We start from the raw sequence: 19,896 nt of genomic DNA on the forward strand, positions 1-19,896 counted from the left end.
GTCCGGGTGTACACGCGATCGCATGCATTAGCAGTCTACCTAGTACGAAGGCACGTTATGAACGTTAGCAGGTAATAATGATTCACAAAACTGCTCTATCACATCAAGGTACGAGAAGTACGTCTCCGTATCGCCTAGGTATGAAGAATTGTGGAAGGAAAGATGGCGGGTAACGTTGAAGTGCAGAAAGAACCTGAATTATGGATTAAAGAGTGAACTAGTCCGGATGTCATTCTGGGGTCTTAAATGAAGAACAAAGAAGGAAAGTTTGGCTGGGCGTGTAACACAGAGAGTGGACGACAGGTGGACTGCCGAGGTAACATGGTGGCTACCGAGGGATGTAAGAGCAGCCGAGAGAGGTAAATTACTGCACATGAAGCGATGGCATAAGAGATCAGGTGACAAGGGGCGGACCCGGATAAATTTGGCTTCCATGATATACAACCGTTAATACATATCGTTGGAAAACTCATTTGCTCTGCAGTGGACGACGATGACGAAAATACTTCTTCTTATTCAGCTATCAATCCAGCCGACGACTAACAAAGGAAAGTTTCGTCTTCAGAAATACTTCAGTTAACTAAAATTTATTTCACAAAAGCCTCTTTCGGCGATTTTGTTGTGGAAGTCTTTTTTTTTCGTCGTTTAGAATGATCCAAGGTGTCGTTGCAGTTCTCAACTGTAGAACCGTCATCTATATCAAATTTATAAATTGTACAAGCTAAATCCGTATAAACTGAATCTGTATAAACTGAAACTGGATACCCACTGAGGTAATTCTTTTTCTCGTTTTAATTTTGTCCTGGTGCTGATTTTCACAAGTTTAAGAAGTTCAATTATAATTTTTCTATGCATCCGCGGGTTAATTCTAATCGTGTGTGCGCACAAGTAAAAGAAAAGAAATACGAACGTTTTTACAAAATAAGGAAATCAACGCACTTTTATTAAACTTTTCAAAAACAGCGAGGGCTCGGTAATCAGCAAGTGACAGATTCCCACGCTGTTCCGAAGCATTTTATATTGCTTTTTGTGAAGAGTTTCTAAAAGAAGTTCTTCAGATGCTCCGCAGACACTCCACTCACAGTAATGCAAAGATTGTCATCATTTTATTTACGGGGGGAGGGTGGGGGAGGCGGGGGTTTAATTAAGAAGAGAAGGAAGAGAAAACGACTGGGAATATTATTGAGCTCCACGGGGAGTTCACCCTCGTACAACCCAGGCGTCTCAAGTACGACATATCTGTCGCTTCCACCGTGTGCTATAGCAAACCTGAATACCAGTGTTCGCAGGCTCCTGTCCCCCATCAAACCCCACCGATAAAGTAGACCCTTTAAGCGGAGAAAGCCATAAAATATTGAAAACGGGCGTCTTTGTCGCGCTGGATGCCAAGACACGGAAAAAAAGAGAACAATGCAAAAAGAAATCCCCAAGATCTGTCAATGAAAAGAATAATTATGAGTTCCGGGGCATAAGTTCAAATTGCTTAATTGAGGATATAATTCGACATATTTACCACACACACAAAAAAACCCTCTACACGCCGACCTTCAAACTCATACGCCCCACCACCGGCGCAGTCCGCTGAAATGTAGGAGGGAACGGGAACGCGCGTGAAGGCAATCGTGAGGAATGGGTGTATCGAGTCACCTGTACTTTTTGAAACTCCTGAAAAGCTGAGTGGACATGAAGCAGGAGCTCCGACTTCTTGTTTCGTACTTCCGAATCAAAAGTGTAGCAATTAAATTAGTTTTCGATATGCCACCCACTAGCCTCTCTCGACTACTCTTTTTGTTTTGGCCGCCATTACCCGACTTACCGTATTTATTCGATTCTAAGCACCCCCCTTTTTTCCAGGATCGCGGTACCCAAGGTGAGGGGCGGGGGTAACCCCTCCCTCCCCCCCTACACACAAACACTATTTCGCGGTGGTATCTCCACAAGGCGGGAGAAAGAGATCGTGTTTCATTTCGCAAACATTCAAAAGAAATTGTACAGAAAGTGTACCCTCTGCTTACATCTGATACCCAGTCACCATCACTTCCACTCGAGTACGTTACACCGTTTCAGCCGCCACTTTCTGTATCCCACAGCAGGTCGTCTTCTGTTCCGTCGAAGTGGTTTGTAATTAAACGCACCGTAAATTACTGGGTCACAGCATCAACTTGGACGTGCTAGCATGCGTCCCAAATCCACCTTGCGATGGTTGCTTCGAAACGGGGGTGCTAAGGATCGCATAGAAACTTTTTCCCATTTTTTTTTCTGAAAGTAGGGGAGGGTGCTTAGAATCGCGAAAAATACAGCCCCGATACGCGCAGTGTTGAGGTCGGCTGCACATGTCTTTTCCTCATCCCCTGGTTCTGTATTCCGTATTCCAATTCTTATTCTTACTCCTCTGTTTTGTGTTTTTTCTTTATTCCGCTGATTTCTCCACGCCTGCCCCGACTGCATGGCATATTCACGACACGGAAGTTTTATAAAACTCTTTCTCCGGCACAGCCGCCGCTAGAAAAAAAAAAAACAAAAACAAACCTGCTTTGTGCCTAAGCTAAATACCGAAACAAAGAAAAATAGAAACCAGGCGTGATTGGCATAGGAAAAAGAACTGACGACAAGAGAAAAATGCGGATGCCGAGGCAAGACGGGAAAGGAAAAGACGCACGAGTTGCTGACATTTGCCTCGCAATAGCCGCGCGAAGACACTCTTGAGCAACAAGCTAGTTTTGCGCCCGTCGTCGCCGTCGTCGCATAACCAGCTCTGAAATTTTTTTCCATTTCCTGCCCGGCAGTAGATGCCATAAGCAGGAAAATAAAACACGGAACACGGGTGCTCTCGCGGCGGACTACCCTTGCCGCACAGCTTTCTCACATGTGCGCGGAGAGAGCATATATATATATATATATATATATATATATATATATATATATATATATATATATATATATATATATATATATATATATATATATATATATATATATATATATATATATATATATATATATATATATATATATAAGGGTTGGCCGTCAAGAAAACCCCGGAAAGCAAAGGGGAGAATGCGGTAGGTCATAGAAACAGATGAAGAATTTTTTTTTGAGACAGAAAGAAAGTGGTGGAAAAATGCTCGCCGGGTGGGAGCCGAACCCACGACCTCCAGAATACGCGTCTGGTGTGATAACCACTACGCTACCGGCGGGGCTGTTTGCCCACCACTTTCTCGGTTATTTATGTTAAGGTATTTTTGTTTCCTGAAGCACCACTCGGACTACTCGGGGTGAAGGAGACTCGGGGATATATATATATATATATATATATATATATATATATATATATATATATATATATATATATATATATATATATATATTGAGAGACAGAGAGATCTTAAAGTTTGATTCAATCTGTAATGCTGCTGGTGGCACATAACCCGGTTACCAAGAAGAACACAACAGCGGGAACTAAATTTTTATTTTATTGTGTTCTTTTTAACTTTTAATGAATAATTGCTCGAATTACCATGTTGGAATATTTAAAAAGGCGGGAATCGAGTATGAAGTCGCAGTTTTGAAAAGTATACCCGTTTAGTGTATCACAAGCTTTAGGTCCCCTGGCATAGAGCCGATTTTCATGCAGCTTAATCATACATTTTTGAGCTGTAGGTGCAAAACTAACTGCGGTTGATATACATTGTTAATCGTAGTTTAGAACAATATAATAATAAGGAAACTAACCATAAGGAGTTAAGAAATCTTGCCACGACGTCCTATTTGCGTGCATAATTTTGAGAATTTTACTTTATAATTACAATTACGTGACACTAAATACCTTTTGCTGTAATTTGGAAGGAGATAAGTAATGATCCCCAGTCGGAAAAGAAATAAGTGATTCGACCGATTGAAAAGGAGTAAAGGAATACGCACACTACCATACAATGGCGCGAAATTGAAAAGGCGAAATTCGTTAGCATTTGTTAAGTTACGCTTTCTAATGAAATCCTGCACTAGAAAGTTTTGTGCAGTAAGACAGTAAATTTCAGTTCGTTGTCGAAGTAGGGTGGTGTCGCCGCGAAGGGGTGTGAGGTACGCCGTGACGAGACAAGGATGGTAGATGATGAAGGAAAAATCTATTTACAGAGCTTACAAGTGTTTACAAAAGACATTGAAGCACGATACAAGACAAAAGGATAACTGGGTTACAATTAATATGTGCGCAGCGCACGAGGGTATCGCGGCAGGATTCCTGACGTGAGGTCCCCAGGCCAAAAGGGTGCCGAACCGCCGTACGGTTGGCGGAAAGTTTCGTGGGGTTCTGGCACCCACGTGAGCGCCAGAACCCCACGCAACCGCTCGCAGCCGGAGCTCTCGACAGGCTCGTTGAATATTGAGCGTGCGGTCGCAAGCGAAGCTGCCTCCCCACATCAGCGCACATACCAAATAGGGTTTTGACCTCCGCTCCCAGCTGTTTGCCTCTGCCCGTCAGGAGGAAAGGAAAGCGCTCCCCGACGCCGCGTCAAAAGCCCCTAGTTGCGACTCGCCGTCGCATGCGGTGGCCGCACATCCCTCCCGCCGACGGAGGGGGACACAACAAAGCCACGCCACTGCACGTGAGCAAGGCGACGGGAAGGGGACAGAGAGAGAGAGAGAGACAACTTTATTGGCTAGCCTGCAGAACGAGAGGATCGCCTCCTAGAGGGGCACCCTATCGTGACGCGGCCTGGACGTCCTCGTGGTGTGCGCCGCAGGCGTCGACTGGCTCGGCTGACGGGCAGTGAGGGGGTGGATCCCTCGGCCTCGCCGCCTCCCCGAGTCTCTGCCGTGCGAGAGCTGCCTCGAGCTGCTGGACGGCCTGGAGTTGGGTCGTGTATTCGGACGAAATCATGGCACTCGTGAAACTGTCCGGCAGCCGCGTCGGGGCGGCCGCCTCGTCTGGGTTGCGTTCACAATCCCACAATATGTGGGCCAGAGTCGCGTTTGCTCTCGCGCACACACAGCACTGCACGCTGTCGTAGGCACCCGGACACACGTATTGCGCCAACACGGGTGTGATCACAGAGTTTGTCTGCAGCTGTCTGTAGAGCACGGCCTCGGCCCTTGTGAGCCGAGGAAGGGGACATCGTCCGTCCCCGATGGGCTGCCATCGTTACAAAGACGATATTGTGTGCGAAAAGCCGCTCTATATAGTATACTTGCTTCTCCTTTTTGGACAAAAATTCTTTTGCGTTTTTTTGCGAGATTCTGGACTAGACAAAACTTTGTATTTCTTCCATTGTGCGCATTACTACACCTGTACGTGTTTGCGTCGTCACCTACGCTTTGACTCCTTTTTCTTGTTAGGTGCTCAGCGCTTCGTGGGCTCCATTAGCTCTATTTTTTTTCTTTAACTTTATTTCGAGTTTTTTCCTCGAATTTCATTGCGTCCCATTTCTATTTAACTTTTGTTTTATCTCTACTGTTGCTGTCCCGATCTCTCACATTCGATTGATTGATTGTGAGGTTTAACGCGCCGACGCAACGCAGGCGATGAGGCGCGCCGTAGTGGAGGGCTCCGGATTAATTTTGACCACCTGGGGATCTTTATCGTGCGCCGAAATCTCGTACACACGGGCGTTTTTGCTTTTCGCCTCCATCAGAAAAGCGGCCGCCGCGGCCGGGAATCGAACCCGCGACCTCGTGCTCAGCAACGCAACGCCTTAGCCACTGAGCCACCGCGGCGGGTTGATCTCTCACATTCACTTCACTGCATTGTAATCACCCCCATCTGGCGTAGCAAGCACTGCCGATAGCACAGCTGATCTCTCCAGCCCACATTAGTCTCTCTCTCTCTCTCTCTCTCTCTCTCTCTCTCTCTCTCTCTCTCTCTCTTCTCTCCTTTTGGCATAAAGTAAACAAATGAGACAGAGAAAGAGAGAGAAGCCCATCGTACAAGTTTTTTGCTCTTTCACCCTACCACCATTATTGCTGCCTAAAAAATTTGTCCTGCTGCATGGGCCAATGCTTTGCCCATGAACACTTATAAAGACTTAATAAATAATATTAACGGCAACAGTCGTTCCTCTCAATGCGCACGGCTATCCTCGTAATTATTCAGGTTTTGTAATCTCTGAGGCGGTGTTTTTTACGCTCTAAACCGTAAAATGAAGAAAGGGTACAGCTCTAGTAGAATTTTCGAGTACTCATCCCTTCAACATTCATTTCCGGGTTCTTTTTTAAGATGGAGGTTTGATTGATCAAAATATCTTTATTCGTCAGAAAAAAAAAAAACAGGGAGGAAAGAAGATGGCTATTCTAATTCCAGGATTCCACTGGCCCCCGACGCCTCTGCGGCTCTTTCTATCAGCAGTCACTGGCAGACAGGGTCATCGCTGCGCAGGGTGGCCTCGCACTGCTCCCTCTACGTGTTTGTGGTTGGGTGTACTGTTGGTGTGTACTGGCAGGCTCATAACGTGTGGTAATCGTCCCCCCTCTCCCGGCAGTGCGGGAAAAAAGGAGAATGTAGCGTAGGGTACCAGAAGTGTAGTCTAGCCAGTGTGGGTAGTGTGTAAGTCTGTTATCTCCTGAGAGTGCGCTCTTCTTTTTTAGTGAGGATTTTGTCCGGTGGGGGATAGGTTCTTCTGCTAAGTCTCAGTATGCTTAAATATTCGGTGAAGGTTACGATCATCATGTCTAAGGACAGGGATTGGTACAAGGGGGCCGGGATAAGAGGACCTCAGGCTGTGACATCGGCAGCCTCGTTCCCCTCTTGACCCGCGTGTCCTGGCGTCCATATGATGAGCACATTTTCCGGTGGGTGTTTGCAAAGAATTTGGGGAATGAGTCTGAAGACATTGCCCTGTACAAAGTGACTGCAGGCCGCTTGCGAATCAGTTAAAACAATTCCCCTGGGGTTGGAAGCGATGACCAGGGCGGTAGCTGCCTCTTCCCCTTGGGTGGCGATTTTTGTCTTTAGGGTAGCCGAGATGGTATCCGGCGTCGTAACTGCCGCTACCGTCTTTCTCATTGGAGGTCCGGCGGCGTCCACATTTCTGGTGTTCCGGTTGCTGTCCCATAGTCGACCCAGAGACTCGGCCCTGGCTCTTCTTCTCTCGGCATTATGTAGGGGGTGCATCATCTTAGGTATCATCCGACTGATTATAATTTTTGGTCTTATGTCTAGGGTAATATCTAGCGGCTCTGTCTGCCCGCCGGGCATGGTGATATACCTAGCTGCCCCAATAGCCACTTCTCATTGGATGTTTTGTTTAGCCGCTTAATTTGGGATATCTTCTGAGCTTCCTACAGCTCCTCCACTGTGTTATGAACCCCGAGCTCCAGAAGTCTGATGGCAGATGTCAAGTGCGGAATCCCCAGGACTGTCGTATCCTTTTCTAATTTGAATGTTTAGTTTTTCTACGTCGCCCTTGTCGAGTCGCAGGTACGCCGTCCCGTTGATGATACGCGATACTACAAAAGCTTGTACTAGTCGTGCAGCCTCCCGCTCAATAAGTCCTTGGCGTTTATTCCTGATTCTTCTGATCATCCCGAGGACTTGTTCTGTTGCTGCCCCGGATCTTTTGAGTGCAGCCCCATTTCCCATGCCTCGTGGAATGTGTTGTCCCGGGATTTTGATGCAGTTGGGTCGAGGGACCTGCTCGCCATTGATGTGAACTTAGATGATGTCGCTTGTTTCTCTTCTGGGGTTCTTCAAGATTAGTAAAGCAGACTTCTCCGAGGCGCACTGCTAACCCCGGCTTCTAGCATAGACATCAACTACATCGGCGGCCCTTTACAAGCACTCCTCCACTTCTGCGTCGCTCCCTGTTCTGTACCATACCGTAATATCGCCCGTATATATGGCGTGACCAGTCCCGGGAATGTTGTCCAGTGCAGCCGGGTGATCTCTCATCGCCAAGTTGAAGAGAAGGAGCGAGAGAACCGCTCCTTGCGGAGTACTTCTGGAACTTAGAGTTATCGGCTCCCGTTTGATGTTTCCTGGGGATATAGTAGCTTGTCGCGTTGTAAGAAAACTTCTGATGTACCGGTAAGTCTTCTGCTCGCATCCAATGTCGGTTAGCTCCTTAAGTATACTGCTGTGCAGCAGATTATCGAACGCTCCCATCAAGCCGAGAGGTGGGATGCACCTAGTCTGGGCCCAGGTTGGCTTCTGGAGGAGATCTTTGTACACCCGCAGCAGTATGTCTTAGGTGAACATGTGTGGCCGGAATCCGAATTGGGTGTTTGCCAATAGCGAATTCTTCCCAATAAAGTTATTGAGCCTCGTGTTTGTTACCTTTTCGAATAGCTTCCCTAGACACGAGGTAAGCGATATTGGTCTCAGGTTTTCTAGCTTTAGTGCTTTGTTGGGTTTCGAAATAAATCTGATTTCGGCTTTCTTCCAGCTTGGTGGTGTGATTCCCAGATCCCAATATTCTCGATTAAAGTGTTTCACGAGTTGGCAGTTCAGCGTTTCTTAGGCGTAACATTTGACCACGATTGAAGTACGTCCGATTAAAACAAAGCGCGTTTGTTTTACACGTTGCATTCATATAAGCTTCGGGTTAAACTGACCCCACCCCGAATTTATTTTTCAGGACTAACCACGTCCAGCCCAGAGAACATCTAGTGGCTGAAATACATATATAAAAAAGGGAAAGCCGACGCTGTTTGGATCTCTTTCATTTCCCTCTTTCTACAAACATGGGACTGCCGAAATTTAAGGTAAGTTTCTAATACACTTTGTGCTTAAGTTGGGTAATGCTCTTCCGCACGTTTAATTCTGTGTAGATTGCAGACCATAACCTATAGGCATGCAGGCGTAGTAAAAAAATGTAAAATGAACGTACTTGTACTTGCAGTTCGGTTAACAATCCTAAAGCTTATAATTCTTAATTGCCGGTGAGTAAACGCGGTAGCGAATTAAAATGCCTGGAAACGGATCGATTGGGACTATTTTGCTTGACCTCCCGACAAGCGAACGACCCCCGATTTCAAAAAAAAAAGAAAAAAAGCTTACATGTCTCTTTAAAACGTCGTGTAACCATTTGCACGTTACGTGAGCAAATCTACACACAGGTTCACTGAGGCCAAACCAAAATTTTATTGCTAGAGACACTGGTATCATGACTACGTCACCTAGCGAGGTCTTAGCGTAGAGACGTACCCTAGGGTTTAAAAAGGAATTCTTCTGCCAGTCTTTAGGGCTTGGGTACGCAATATCGAGATTACTTCCCGGCATAGATGTGCTGGTGGCTGGGGTGTGATGATGATGGTGTGGTTTAATGGCGAAAGGGCTACGAAGCCAAAGAGCGCCAGGAGAAGTGCTGGTGTTTCAGTTAGAGGTGCTTGTCTAAAATTGGTGGCCGATTGCTCAGTGAGGCGATGAACCTTATGACATGAGGTTAGTTACCTTCAAGGGAGTCTTTAAAATGTAAGACTCAAGGTGCTGCGCCGACAATGTCACCTTACTCATTTTTTCTTTTCTTTTTTATTTGAGGTCAGAGGCTTTTTATTGGGAAGAGCGTAAATGCTGAGCATGCATTCAGGAGTGCGGGAATGAACGGGCTTTCCAATGGTAACAATGATATAAAAACTGCATACTTCCCTCTCAACGTGCGAAGTAGTCATAGTGGAGCGTCGGTGACATAAATTCGCGCAATGTGGGCGACTTGACCCGTCTGCCACCAAGATATATGATAGTGACCAAAGGGTACGAAATACTTAATTGAATTAAGGTCGTTTTGAATGGTAATTCAGTGCACATATCGCGTCATTTGCTCTCAGTGAAACTTCTTGATACGGCTATAACGCACAGTCGACCGTTAACGTGCTGCTTCCAAAAATCTATATGCGTGAAGCAAATGCACGGGGACCGGAGGTCACTGACTGCCTAGTCGCACAGCAACAGATTTTCAGGTGAGTCAGGCAAGGCTGGGACACGGGACGTTGCAGCTGGCGGAAAAACTCCGTGTCATTCCAACCCGTGCATGTAGATGACTAGCGGAGCTGTTTGTGGGTTATTGGTTGGCCACAAACTCCCGCTCAAACCGTGCCGTCGCTCCGGGGAAGCGTTCAGCGGAATTGTGAGTGGGCTTCACTGTGGGGAGCCTTCACAATGTGGGAAAGGCGCCTTACGAAGACCAAGCTTACACCGATCTCTTTAAGGTCGGGTTCACTTTTTACAAATGCGTTGTGGAGAAGACATTTTTCAGGCGTGGTATACGTAGTCTTTGGCAGGAATTCTCAGATAATGAATGGCAGCCTACCATTGTCCCTGAAGAAGAAAGTGTATGACAGCTGCATCTTACCGGTGCCCACCTACGGGGCAGAAACTTGGAGGCTTACTAAGAGGATTACTCAGCGAGCAATGGAACGGAAGATGATAGGTGTAACATCAAGGGAAAAGAAGAGAGCGGAGTGGGTCAGTGAACCAACGCGTGTTAAGGACGTATTAGTAGAAATTAAGAAGAGGAAACGGGCGTGGTCAGGGCATGTAATGCGAAGGAAAGATAACCGTTGGTCATTAAGGGTGACAGAGTGGATATCTAGAGAAGGCAAGCGTGGCAGGGGGCGGCAGAAAGTTAGATGAGCAGATGAGGTCAAGAAGTTTGCGGGGATAAATTGGCGGCAGTTAGCGCACGACCGGGATATTTGGAAAGTCATGGGAGAGTCCTTTGCCCTGAAGTGGGTTTAGATAGACTGATGATGATGATACGAAGCCTTGTATCGACATATGAAGCACCGGATGCGAAGAGGTAGCCGAAGGGAGAGGGTGTGCAAAGTGAGGGGGAGGGAAGCGGCTTTTCTCAGTCTACGCAAGCAGCGAGACCGAGTCCGCCTTTCTCTCTCACACCTGAAACCCGGTTTTTTTTCTTGTCTTTCCCCTCCTGCAGATAATGCTGCACAGCCACCTCGAGGGCCACCTACGACACTCCACCATCTGGGAGCTGGCGCAGTTGAGTACACCATTTCCTCTCGCGGGTGCTGCAATAAAAACGACTCGTCCAGAGCTGCCCTCCTCGCTCCCTCCGAGCTCCTTACTCTTTGAAACACTGCAGGCGACTGCTTTGACAGCACGACACTGCGTCATCGACAAATTTTCAGGCGAATCAATTTCAAAGTGATGAGGCCGCAGATTATTTAACCCTAGCCAAATTTTCCCTAAACTGCTTTATTCGTATGTATTTCGCTGCTATATCAGAAGCGCAGCCGTCGTTCCTTTCAGGGCAAAGTTAAGGACCGAGTAAAGCATCCGCATGGAAAAGAGAATGTATTTTACTCTGCTCTAAGTAATTTGCGCCTTAAAGCTTACTGCAATGAGCATGCTATAAACGTGTGCTTATCTTTATTTACGCCGTAACCTGAGAACCCCTCAAACATTCGTTGGAGGTTGCACATGTTAAATAAATGTTAACCGGAAATGAGATTAGGCTTTAATCAGTGAAAATGAAAAAAAAAATTAACCGTGTTTTTGCCAGCACGCAAACATGACGCAATACTCCGCAACAGTGTAATAGCCCTTCTGTCTCTATAGGGCAAAGAAAATCGACCTAGGTTACTCCAGCCTCCAAGACATCCTCCTCAAAACCAAGCCGGACACAGGGAGCTCTCTTCAAAACTACCTCAAGGAGATGCCCAACTTCCTCAGGGTCGTGGCGTAAGTACGTCGAACTCTTGGTGAAAAGACAAAAAAACTGCTTCTTTACTGTGATGAACATGCGCATTGGTTCACCGAAACACTATGTTTAATTCTTTAATGCATGAAACGGGAGCCTTAACCCGAATGAAGACGAAAAAACGCACACACGACAAATGATAGTTTTGCCCATTTATATACACATACCCACGACCCCTACACCCCTCCCTCCCCACCACCCCAACCCACACACACGCCCACACTCTCGCGCGAACGTGAGCGCACGATGACACATGCTCATCTCGTAAAACACAGCGGTGTCATTTTGGTGTAAAAATTTTCGGTGCCGTTCATGTTGTCACCACTGTGGTCACGAAACACACACAAGCACGCGTACACGAACTCACACGCACATAACAAACACACACCCTCACAAACACGCACAAACACAAACACGTGCGCGCGCACACACGCGCGCAGTTGTCCTCAATCCGCATTTCACTGACGTAAGTAGCAGTCTTGAAATCCACACCGCAAACAAGAAACAAGGACAATAGGGAGAGCACAACACACAGGCACTGCGTGTCGTGCTCTTCCCATCGTCCTTGTTTCGTGTTTGCGCTGTGGATTTCAAGACTATGGAACTCCAACTCGCCCTAGCATCAACGTTCACCAGGTAAGTAGCAGGCGACGCGTAATACTCCACGCTTCACTTCACTCAGTTCCAGCTCAAGCGCCGCAGACAATGCCGATAAGCTTCACGGCCCTCGACGCTATGTCGCCCCTGCGCGTAGAGCAAGTCATGCGATAAACTGATACAAAAAAAAAAAAAAACGCATGCTTCAGATCTGCCTACTTCGGATGACACGTCAACAGATTTCATTACCCCACAACCAATATTTTTACAGGGTTGTCAACAGCTCAGTGCGATTCCTCAGGAATGTTTATTCCGTCAGCTGGCCAAGTACAGTCACAGACTTGAGCAAACGAGACCGCCGGCGTTGGTTAAGTTTATAAATGAGAGAAACCATCCGATACATCCTTCGCCATCCGCCGACACGGTCGACTATTTTTTCCGATCCAAAAGCAGCTCTCTAGAGCCTGTGATGCGCAAGCTGCTTCAGGATTCACGAACATGCCCAATTCTGAACTTCACTGTCGGCATCATCATCCCGCATGCGTCGCTGGAAATCGCGTAACAGGACAGTGGCTGCCAGGATAGTGTGGCATCTTGGGAAACCAGAGAGCGGATGAGGTTGCTCAGAGGAGCCTACAAACAAGGAACATCGGTTAGATATTTTTCACAACGAATGATGCTTGAGCTAGAATCAAGGCTGTAGCTTCTGCCAACACAACGTCACCAAACCATATTTTTTGCTTTGTACTAAATGTATATGCATTTTTGCGGCTTCCGTCGGGCTCTTTGCCAGAACATGATTTCGTTTCCATAGCAGGTGCAGTCACTCTAAACCAGTTTTTATTGCTGTTTTGAGTATAAAGTTGCCCAACCCAGGTCATCTGCTAGTACAACGTCGCCAAACCATTTTTTTTTTGCTTTGTACTAAATGTATATGCATTTTTGCGGCTTCCGTCCAGCTCTTTGCCAGAACGTGATTTCGTTTCCGTAGCAGGTGCAGTCGCTCTAAGCCAGTTTTTATTGCGGCTTTGATGATTAAGTTGCCCCACCCAGGTAGTTTAAGGTAACTCACTAAAGGCAGCTACCAATGGAAATTCACATGTAATCACCCGCCGTGGCAGCTTTGGCTAAGGCGTTGAGCTGCTGAGCCCGAAGTCGCGGGCTCAATCCCGGCCGCTGTGCCTGGTTCCCGATGAAGGCCTGGTACCCGACGCGAAACCAGGGCTGGGACCAGGCCTGGTGCCTGGTTCCCGATGCGAAAACGCCCGTGTGTTGAGGTTTCAGCACACGTTAAAGATCCCCCTGTGGTCAAAATTAATCCGGAGCCCTCCACTACGGCGCGCCTCACGGCCTAGGAGCAGCTTCGGCGTGTTATACCTGCAATCATTCAATCAAATTCACAATCTGCATGCTAATGCGACGCTTGCATTTTGTGCAAATGCTTGTAAATTGGGACGACATTACGTATGAGGGTATGAAAAAGGGCGTATACAAAGCAGCGGACACCAGAGTGAAGAAAAAAAACAAAAAACGGACGCAACAGATGCGCGACGTCAGTGTGGCAAAAAACGTACAAGTGTACCTGAGTTTGACGGTGCTCCTGTTTATGTAGCATTAACGCCATTTGTAGCACGCCTGAACGGAGAGAGACAGAGAGAGAGAGACCGATCAATGATGGTCTTCTAGACCAGAGAAGCTCGACGCTGCTTTCCATAGCTCCGGGGAATTGACTTAGGGGAAGAATCCATATAGACAGGCCCCGTATTCCCCGAAGAGATCATATGTGATGTTTACCGTGGCCTTGTCTCCGTATAGTGGGCAGAAAGGTGAGGGATATACCGATACCGAGAGATGGATATGAAGAGCCCTATTGGGAATGGATTACGTTTGTGTGAGGCTCCATAGTCCCTCTTCCGTTTAAGTCAGTGAGGGGTGGGCCGGGGGGGGGGGGGGGGGGGGTATTTGAGGCGAGAGGCGATAACGCGTAATAATTTCGTTGTAGCTCGGTAGGTTATCTGGGGCTGATCTGGCTACGTAAGAGGCCACAGAGGTGGGGCACGCCTGGGAGGGGAGTGAGGTGACTGCCGCCTCGTTACCCGCAGACTAGAAAGGGATGACTTTAAAATAGAACGCCAGAGATAAATGTCGTTTGGCACTATTCTAATGAATGCTGACTACGCCTATACTTTCGACAGCATTTCTACAGAAATGCTTTCGACTATCGTTGCATAGCGCTATAAAACGGAAAACAGCAAATTAGGCTTTGGGAGCCGAGGCTACGCCAGGTCTTTGAAGGGGCGCCTTTGTGGAAGGTACAGATTATTTTATGCCACATAGAATTCTCCTAATGTGCACAGGAAACTTGTACGCAGGTGAGTCTTTGTGGCCCCGCATGGAAGCATCCGCAGCCGAGGGCGGAGCCCTCTATGAGTGCGGTCGGCAAACTTGAAAACGGGTGAAAGATCGAAAGAAGCGCCGGATATTTATGCCTCCATAAAAGTGGCGGACACAGTGGCACCGAAGTAAATTGAGATCGTTTTGTTCAGACATGGCCCAACGGAATGAAAAAAAAAAATGGTGTTCTTCTGCGAAAAATAGTAGGGGGTTAGTAACATACCGATAAAGACATTGCGCAAACGTTGTAGATAAACTAATAAAGTTAACGGAACTGAAAACACACGGGTCTTAATTTCAGGTCGCCGCTTCAAGTACAGTGGTATATCAGCGATACAAAGCTGGAAATGTGGCGCGTAATCTGTTCCGTTAGGATGGCCATACCAAAATGCGGCGTTGGATGTCAACAGAGCTTGTGTACGAGCACGGCCCAATGCATCGATACAATCAAGGCAGCGTCTAAAACGTAGCGTACGTTAAGACTGATATTTTATTAAGTTCTTGTGGATGCTGTACGCTAAGAAATGGAATGCGCCTTACATATACTAATGCAACTCACACGTATACACGCGCGCACATGCACACAAACGCGAGCGCACGCGCATACGCACTCACTCACACATGCACCGACACATACACATACACGCACACACTCGCGCACACGAACATGCATGTATGCATACACGCATGCACGCACAGATGCACGCACACGCACTCCCTTGCGCATACACGCACAAGCCCACGCGCACACGCACGTACAGATACACGGGCTTACATGCAGAAGCACGCACGCAGGTACGCACACACGGGTAGTTTTTGTTTTCTAGAATTTCTGCAAAAAAGCTACGAAAGCGACCGAAATGCGTTTTTCAGGTAGCTATGGCTACCCAGACATTTTTTCCAAATTGGTTAATTACCAGAAGTTAATCATTAGTTTTTAATTTTTCAGTGGCGAAATTTTTGTTGTTGTGGAATCGTGGTGAAAAAGCGTCAGGAAACGCTTGTATCTGCAAAATGACCCAACGCACATGTACTATCCAACTCTCTTAGCCTCAACACGCGAGCGCGTTGCAAAACATAGTATACCGCCTGGCAATGTCCCCCAGAAGCTCCGCGCGTACAAACTGCATTACGGATGAAGTAATACCCTCAGCCAAAACACAAACATTTGCTCCATGAATACATTCCGCATGAGCTCAGTCGGGGAAGTGCCATTGTGCCGCTAAACCGGCCAGCAGCACTTCGCCTGCCCGGAACAGCCCCCACTCGACAAGTCCACGTAGCATGGGCAAGACAGGTCCTGTTTAATTTAGCCATAGCACGTTTCTCATTGGTTGACTGCACGAAAATTGCTCGAAATAGAGAGGCGGATAGAGCGAGAGGGTGAGAGAGATATAAAACTTTATTGTGTAAAAACAAAACAAAAAAATGGTTCCGGCTTAGCACAGCTAACCTTGGATATGCAAAGCAAAAGCTTGGCTTAGTCTGGTTGACTCTTGGTTTCGCTTGGTTAACCTTTGATGTAGCTGTATTGCCGACCACGGCTCAAAGCCGTTCGATCCCGTGCAACGCGCACAGGAGGAGGCCCGGCCTCGCTTTCATTATTGGCGAACGCGGCGCAGTATGAGTCACATACACAAGACGACTCAGCGGCGCATGCGTGGGAGGCAGCGGGTTCGGTCGGGTGCCGATCAGCTGAGCGGCCGCTCCCGTCGCCGCCGCCGGCGCTAGTCGCAGAACGACTTAAAACGGGGCCTTGTGCGCAGCGCCTACAGCGGGCACAGCGAATGACGGGACGCGCTTCGAGGGGTGTGTCGCCGGGGTCAAAAGGTCAACTTGCGCATCCTCCGCGAAACCGCTGAACGAAAGTATACTCGGTTACAACTCAAGAACGGCACCACCTCATGTAGTGTATCACTCCGCCAAAGCGCCGGACCCGTGACTTCAGTGCGCGCGCGTTTTGAAAGGGGTTTGCTATGAATGCGTGATATCGTCTGCCTTGTCTCACGCAGTTTGTTTGTCGTCACTGGAGTCGTTTATAAGCATATTAAGTCCAAAAAATCACGGGAACGGCTCACGCCATGTTCAAAATATTCCCAGTAACGCCCTACTTGCGCCGCGCGGAGAAACATCTCGCTACGGTGATAAGGCACAGCGGCAACTTCCGGTGCCGTTCTTAAGTTGTCACCGAGTATAGTAAAGCTTTGCTTAAAAAAACCTGCACGCGGTTAAAATTTTTCGTCTTAGGATCCAGTTGGAGCTATCTGTCCTCTCCCCTCCTTCCTCCAGCCGAAGCTGAGTACCGTGGCTGGCGCTGCCAATCTGGTCGATTTCGTTTAGTTCTAAATCGGAGGCTGTCTTCTGTAGTAATTAAGAATCGCAAGGCACAATTCGTCGTAGCAGGTCCCCCTCCGGAGTAATACAACTTTGCTTTCCCGGAACTCCTACGAAGCTTGTTTTTGGCGTCTGTACGTTAGTAAAGTTTACGAATACAAAAAAAAAATGTAACCAGAATTTCCTTCTCGAATCTCAATTTTTCCGTCCCCTCAGCATTAGAAGCACAGTGAGGTGTTCATTGCTGATAACAACAACAACAAAAAAAAAGAACAAGTTGCGAAAGGATATGGAGGAAAGTAAAGGAAATGAAGGACACCTTAACGGGCAAAATAATACCAACAAGATAGAAGTTACCTGCGCGTGTGCGCCCGGGATTCACTGTTGCCCTCCCCGACGTTGCTTTCAGGGGCGACCGGGCGGCGCTGGAGCGCGCAGCGTACGAAGTGGCCACGGACCAGGCGAACCAGGGCGTGCTGTACAGCGAGATGCGCCTCTTCCCGCACATCATGGCCAGCCGCCACACGCTGCTCGACATCGGCCCCGGACCGCACACGCTCGAGACGGCCGCCGACGCCGTGGAGGCCGCGCTGCGGGGCTTCCAGAGGGCCGAGCGAGAGACCGGCATCATGGTCCGCCTGGTGCTGGCATGCTTCAGGGACAAGCCGGGTACGTCCGCAGTGCTCATGCGCTGAATAGTCGTGGTAATCTGGGCATGGCATTTCCAGGATCGACGACTCTTGTGGTCTCCTAGATTTGCTAATCCGAAATAGTCCCGAGGCAGTTCGTGGGCACTCATGGGACTGCTCTTGCGGTAGAAATTCCATGGTCGAAACAAAATGCGGAGTGGCTCTTGAGTAGTCCTAACCATTACAAAATGACAAATCGAAGAGACCCTTGGGCTAACTAAGGGAGCAGAGGCCGCGTGCGTGAAGGTCAACGTTTATTTATTTATTTATTTATTTTTACATACTGCAGCCCCTCTTGGGGCTATAGCAGGAGTGTGTACATCGCACAAAACCATGCATCGAACAAGTTCAACAATGAAACAAAAGCAAAAAGAAAGAAAGAAAACACGGTAATGACGAAACCAGGTGTTCGAAACGCAACATAGAAGGAATTATACAGTTTTAGCGGCATGGTAAAGGGTTACAGTAGATCGACCTATTATACACATCTAAGTACAAAAGTGCACTCGTACAAAGGGGGAGAGGAAACAAAGCGGTACATGTGCGTAGCTTACAATAGTTGTATTTTAGGAGGAAATGCACGCAAGTCTAGAGAGCGCACGTGGCCAGGCAACGAATTCCAACGCTCAATTGTTCGCGGAAAAAAGCTATATTTGAACGTGTCTGTGCGGGGATGATACGGGGAAACGTTAAGGGTGTGATTGCTTCTGGTCTGAGTGGGGTTTGCATATGTGACATATTTGTTAGATGACAGGCGATATGAACAGTGAATGATGCGGTGAAAAAAGGTTAGTGATTCTAATTCACGACGGGCAGTTAAGGTGGTTAGCTCTAGAGATACGAGGGCTGTGGTTGGTGAAAAAGTACAGTCATACCTGCGACAGATGAATCGGATGGCTTTCTTTTGAACGTTCTTGCCCGCTGTAATAGTTTTGCTTCATGGAACATTTTCTGCTGTACACCAGCTAGCACAGTATTAGGAATAAGATGTTTACTATGTCTTTCAAATGAAGTCTAAAGGAATGTAAATGAATCAACACAGTAGGATTCTACCTTTACGTTTTGGGAGCTGGCTGGTGATGCCTGCGGAGCCCTGTAATGTAATTTGAAAATCATCTTTTCAATAGAGCTGTGTTTGCGCGTAAGTCATGGTGCTTTTTATCTTTTTTTCATGGTAATGCACGTGCAGCCTCGGCGGAATAAAACAGAAGTAAAATGGCAATTTTTTATATTTTTTGTCATCAGTTATATAATTTTAGCGCCCGCAGTGAGGTACCAGGACAGCGACCAGAGAAAAATGCGTTTCGATGGCACCCTAAAAAATACGTCTTCCCTTCCTTAATCCGCTATTCGGTGTACTTCTTGTTGAGAATACTTACCACACTGTCAAACCATCAGAAGCTTTTCTTAGGTTAGCAGTATCTACTTAACACTTCAGGTGGTCACTGAGACTTCAGCAAACTGAATCAAAGGACAAATGAGAAAAACGGATTAGTATACTGTGGCCTTCCTGTTCACTCTAAATGCTTATATAATTTATCCGCACTAAAATTAGGAATAAATTGATGTATAGCGCTTATCGCATGTTTTAACCCGGTCTACTATAAATAAGCCGCGCCCGACAAAAAGAAATTCTGATGAATTTATGCTCCGAAGGAAAGCCGCCCCCATGCCTCGTCTAAATAATCATATACTCGAACGGACGGTGGATTCTTGGGCGAGGACAGTTTCGCCTAGTCCTCCAGCTCTTGAAGTACACAGACTTTTGTGCCTTTTTCTGGTTTTCCTGGAACAGTTATAACAAAGTACAGTTAAGGCAAAGCAGTGGCCGGCACATTTTACAAGAATACGTTCGCCTGACGTCAACAAATCGCCCACTCACATAGCATGATAGTGAGCAGCATACCAGCAAACAACAGCGAATGCCCAATCTTAGCTCTTCAGTGCGAAGTCTATTGGCGGTGAGATCTTTGAGTGGCGCCCCCTAGCTCTGACGTCGGCTTAGGGATTCGCGCCGCTGTCGTCTGCTACACTCCGCTTGTGAGGGGCAACAGTTCCTGGGCTAGAAATCGCCCGCTTCGTTGCTGTGGTGCGTTAAAAAGCATATTTCTAGCGACTCAGTTATTTTGCCAGCCTCTGACGCATCTGAATAATTTGAAGCTGTATCCCCCACAAGTTTGCAACACACGAAGAGATAGAGAACAACTTTTTTCAGAGTATCAGTCAGAAGATCG

General features: G+C 47.3%; 1 protein-coding gene across 2 annotated transcripts in view; it reads left to right on the top strand.

The window, feature by feature from the left end:
• LOC144174602 (adenosine deaminase-like) overlaps positions 1–19,896 on the top strand; it is a 47,863-nt gene that overhangs the window by 16,369 nt on the left and 11,598 nt on the right. For both annotated transcript variants that reach the window (XM_077703373.1, XM_077703375.1), the window contains exons 2-5: positions 8,568–8,694; positions 10,866–10,927; positions 11,507–11,629; positions 17,383–17,642. In XM_077703373.1, the coding sequence (XP_077559499.1) occupies positions 8,674–8,694; positions 10,866–10,927; positions 11,507–11,629; positions 17,383–17,642 (466 nt within the window). In that variant the 5' untranslated portion in view covers positions 8,568–8,673. The remainder of the gene's footprint in view (positions 1–8,567; positions 8,695–10,865; positions 10,928–11,506; positions 11,630–17,382; positions 17,643–19,896) is intronic.

Source organism: Haemaphysalis longicornis, unplaced genomic scaffold (assembly GCF_048455015.1).
Source record: "Haemaphysalis longicornis isolate Haplotype H1 unplaced genomic scaffold, Haemaphysalis longicornis Haplotype H1 scaffold_3, whole genome shotgun sequence".
NCBI lineage: Eukaryota > Metazoa > Arthropoda > Arachnida > Ixodida > Ixodidae > Haemaphysalis > Haemaphysalis longicornis.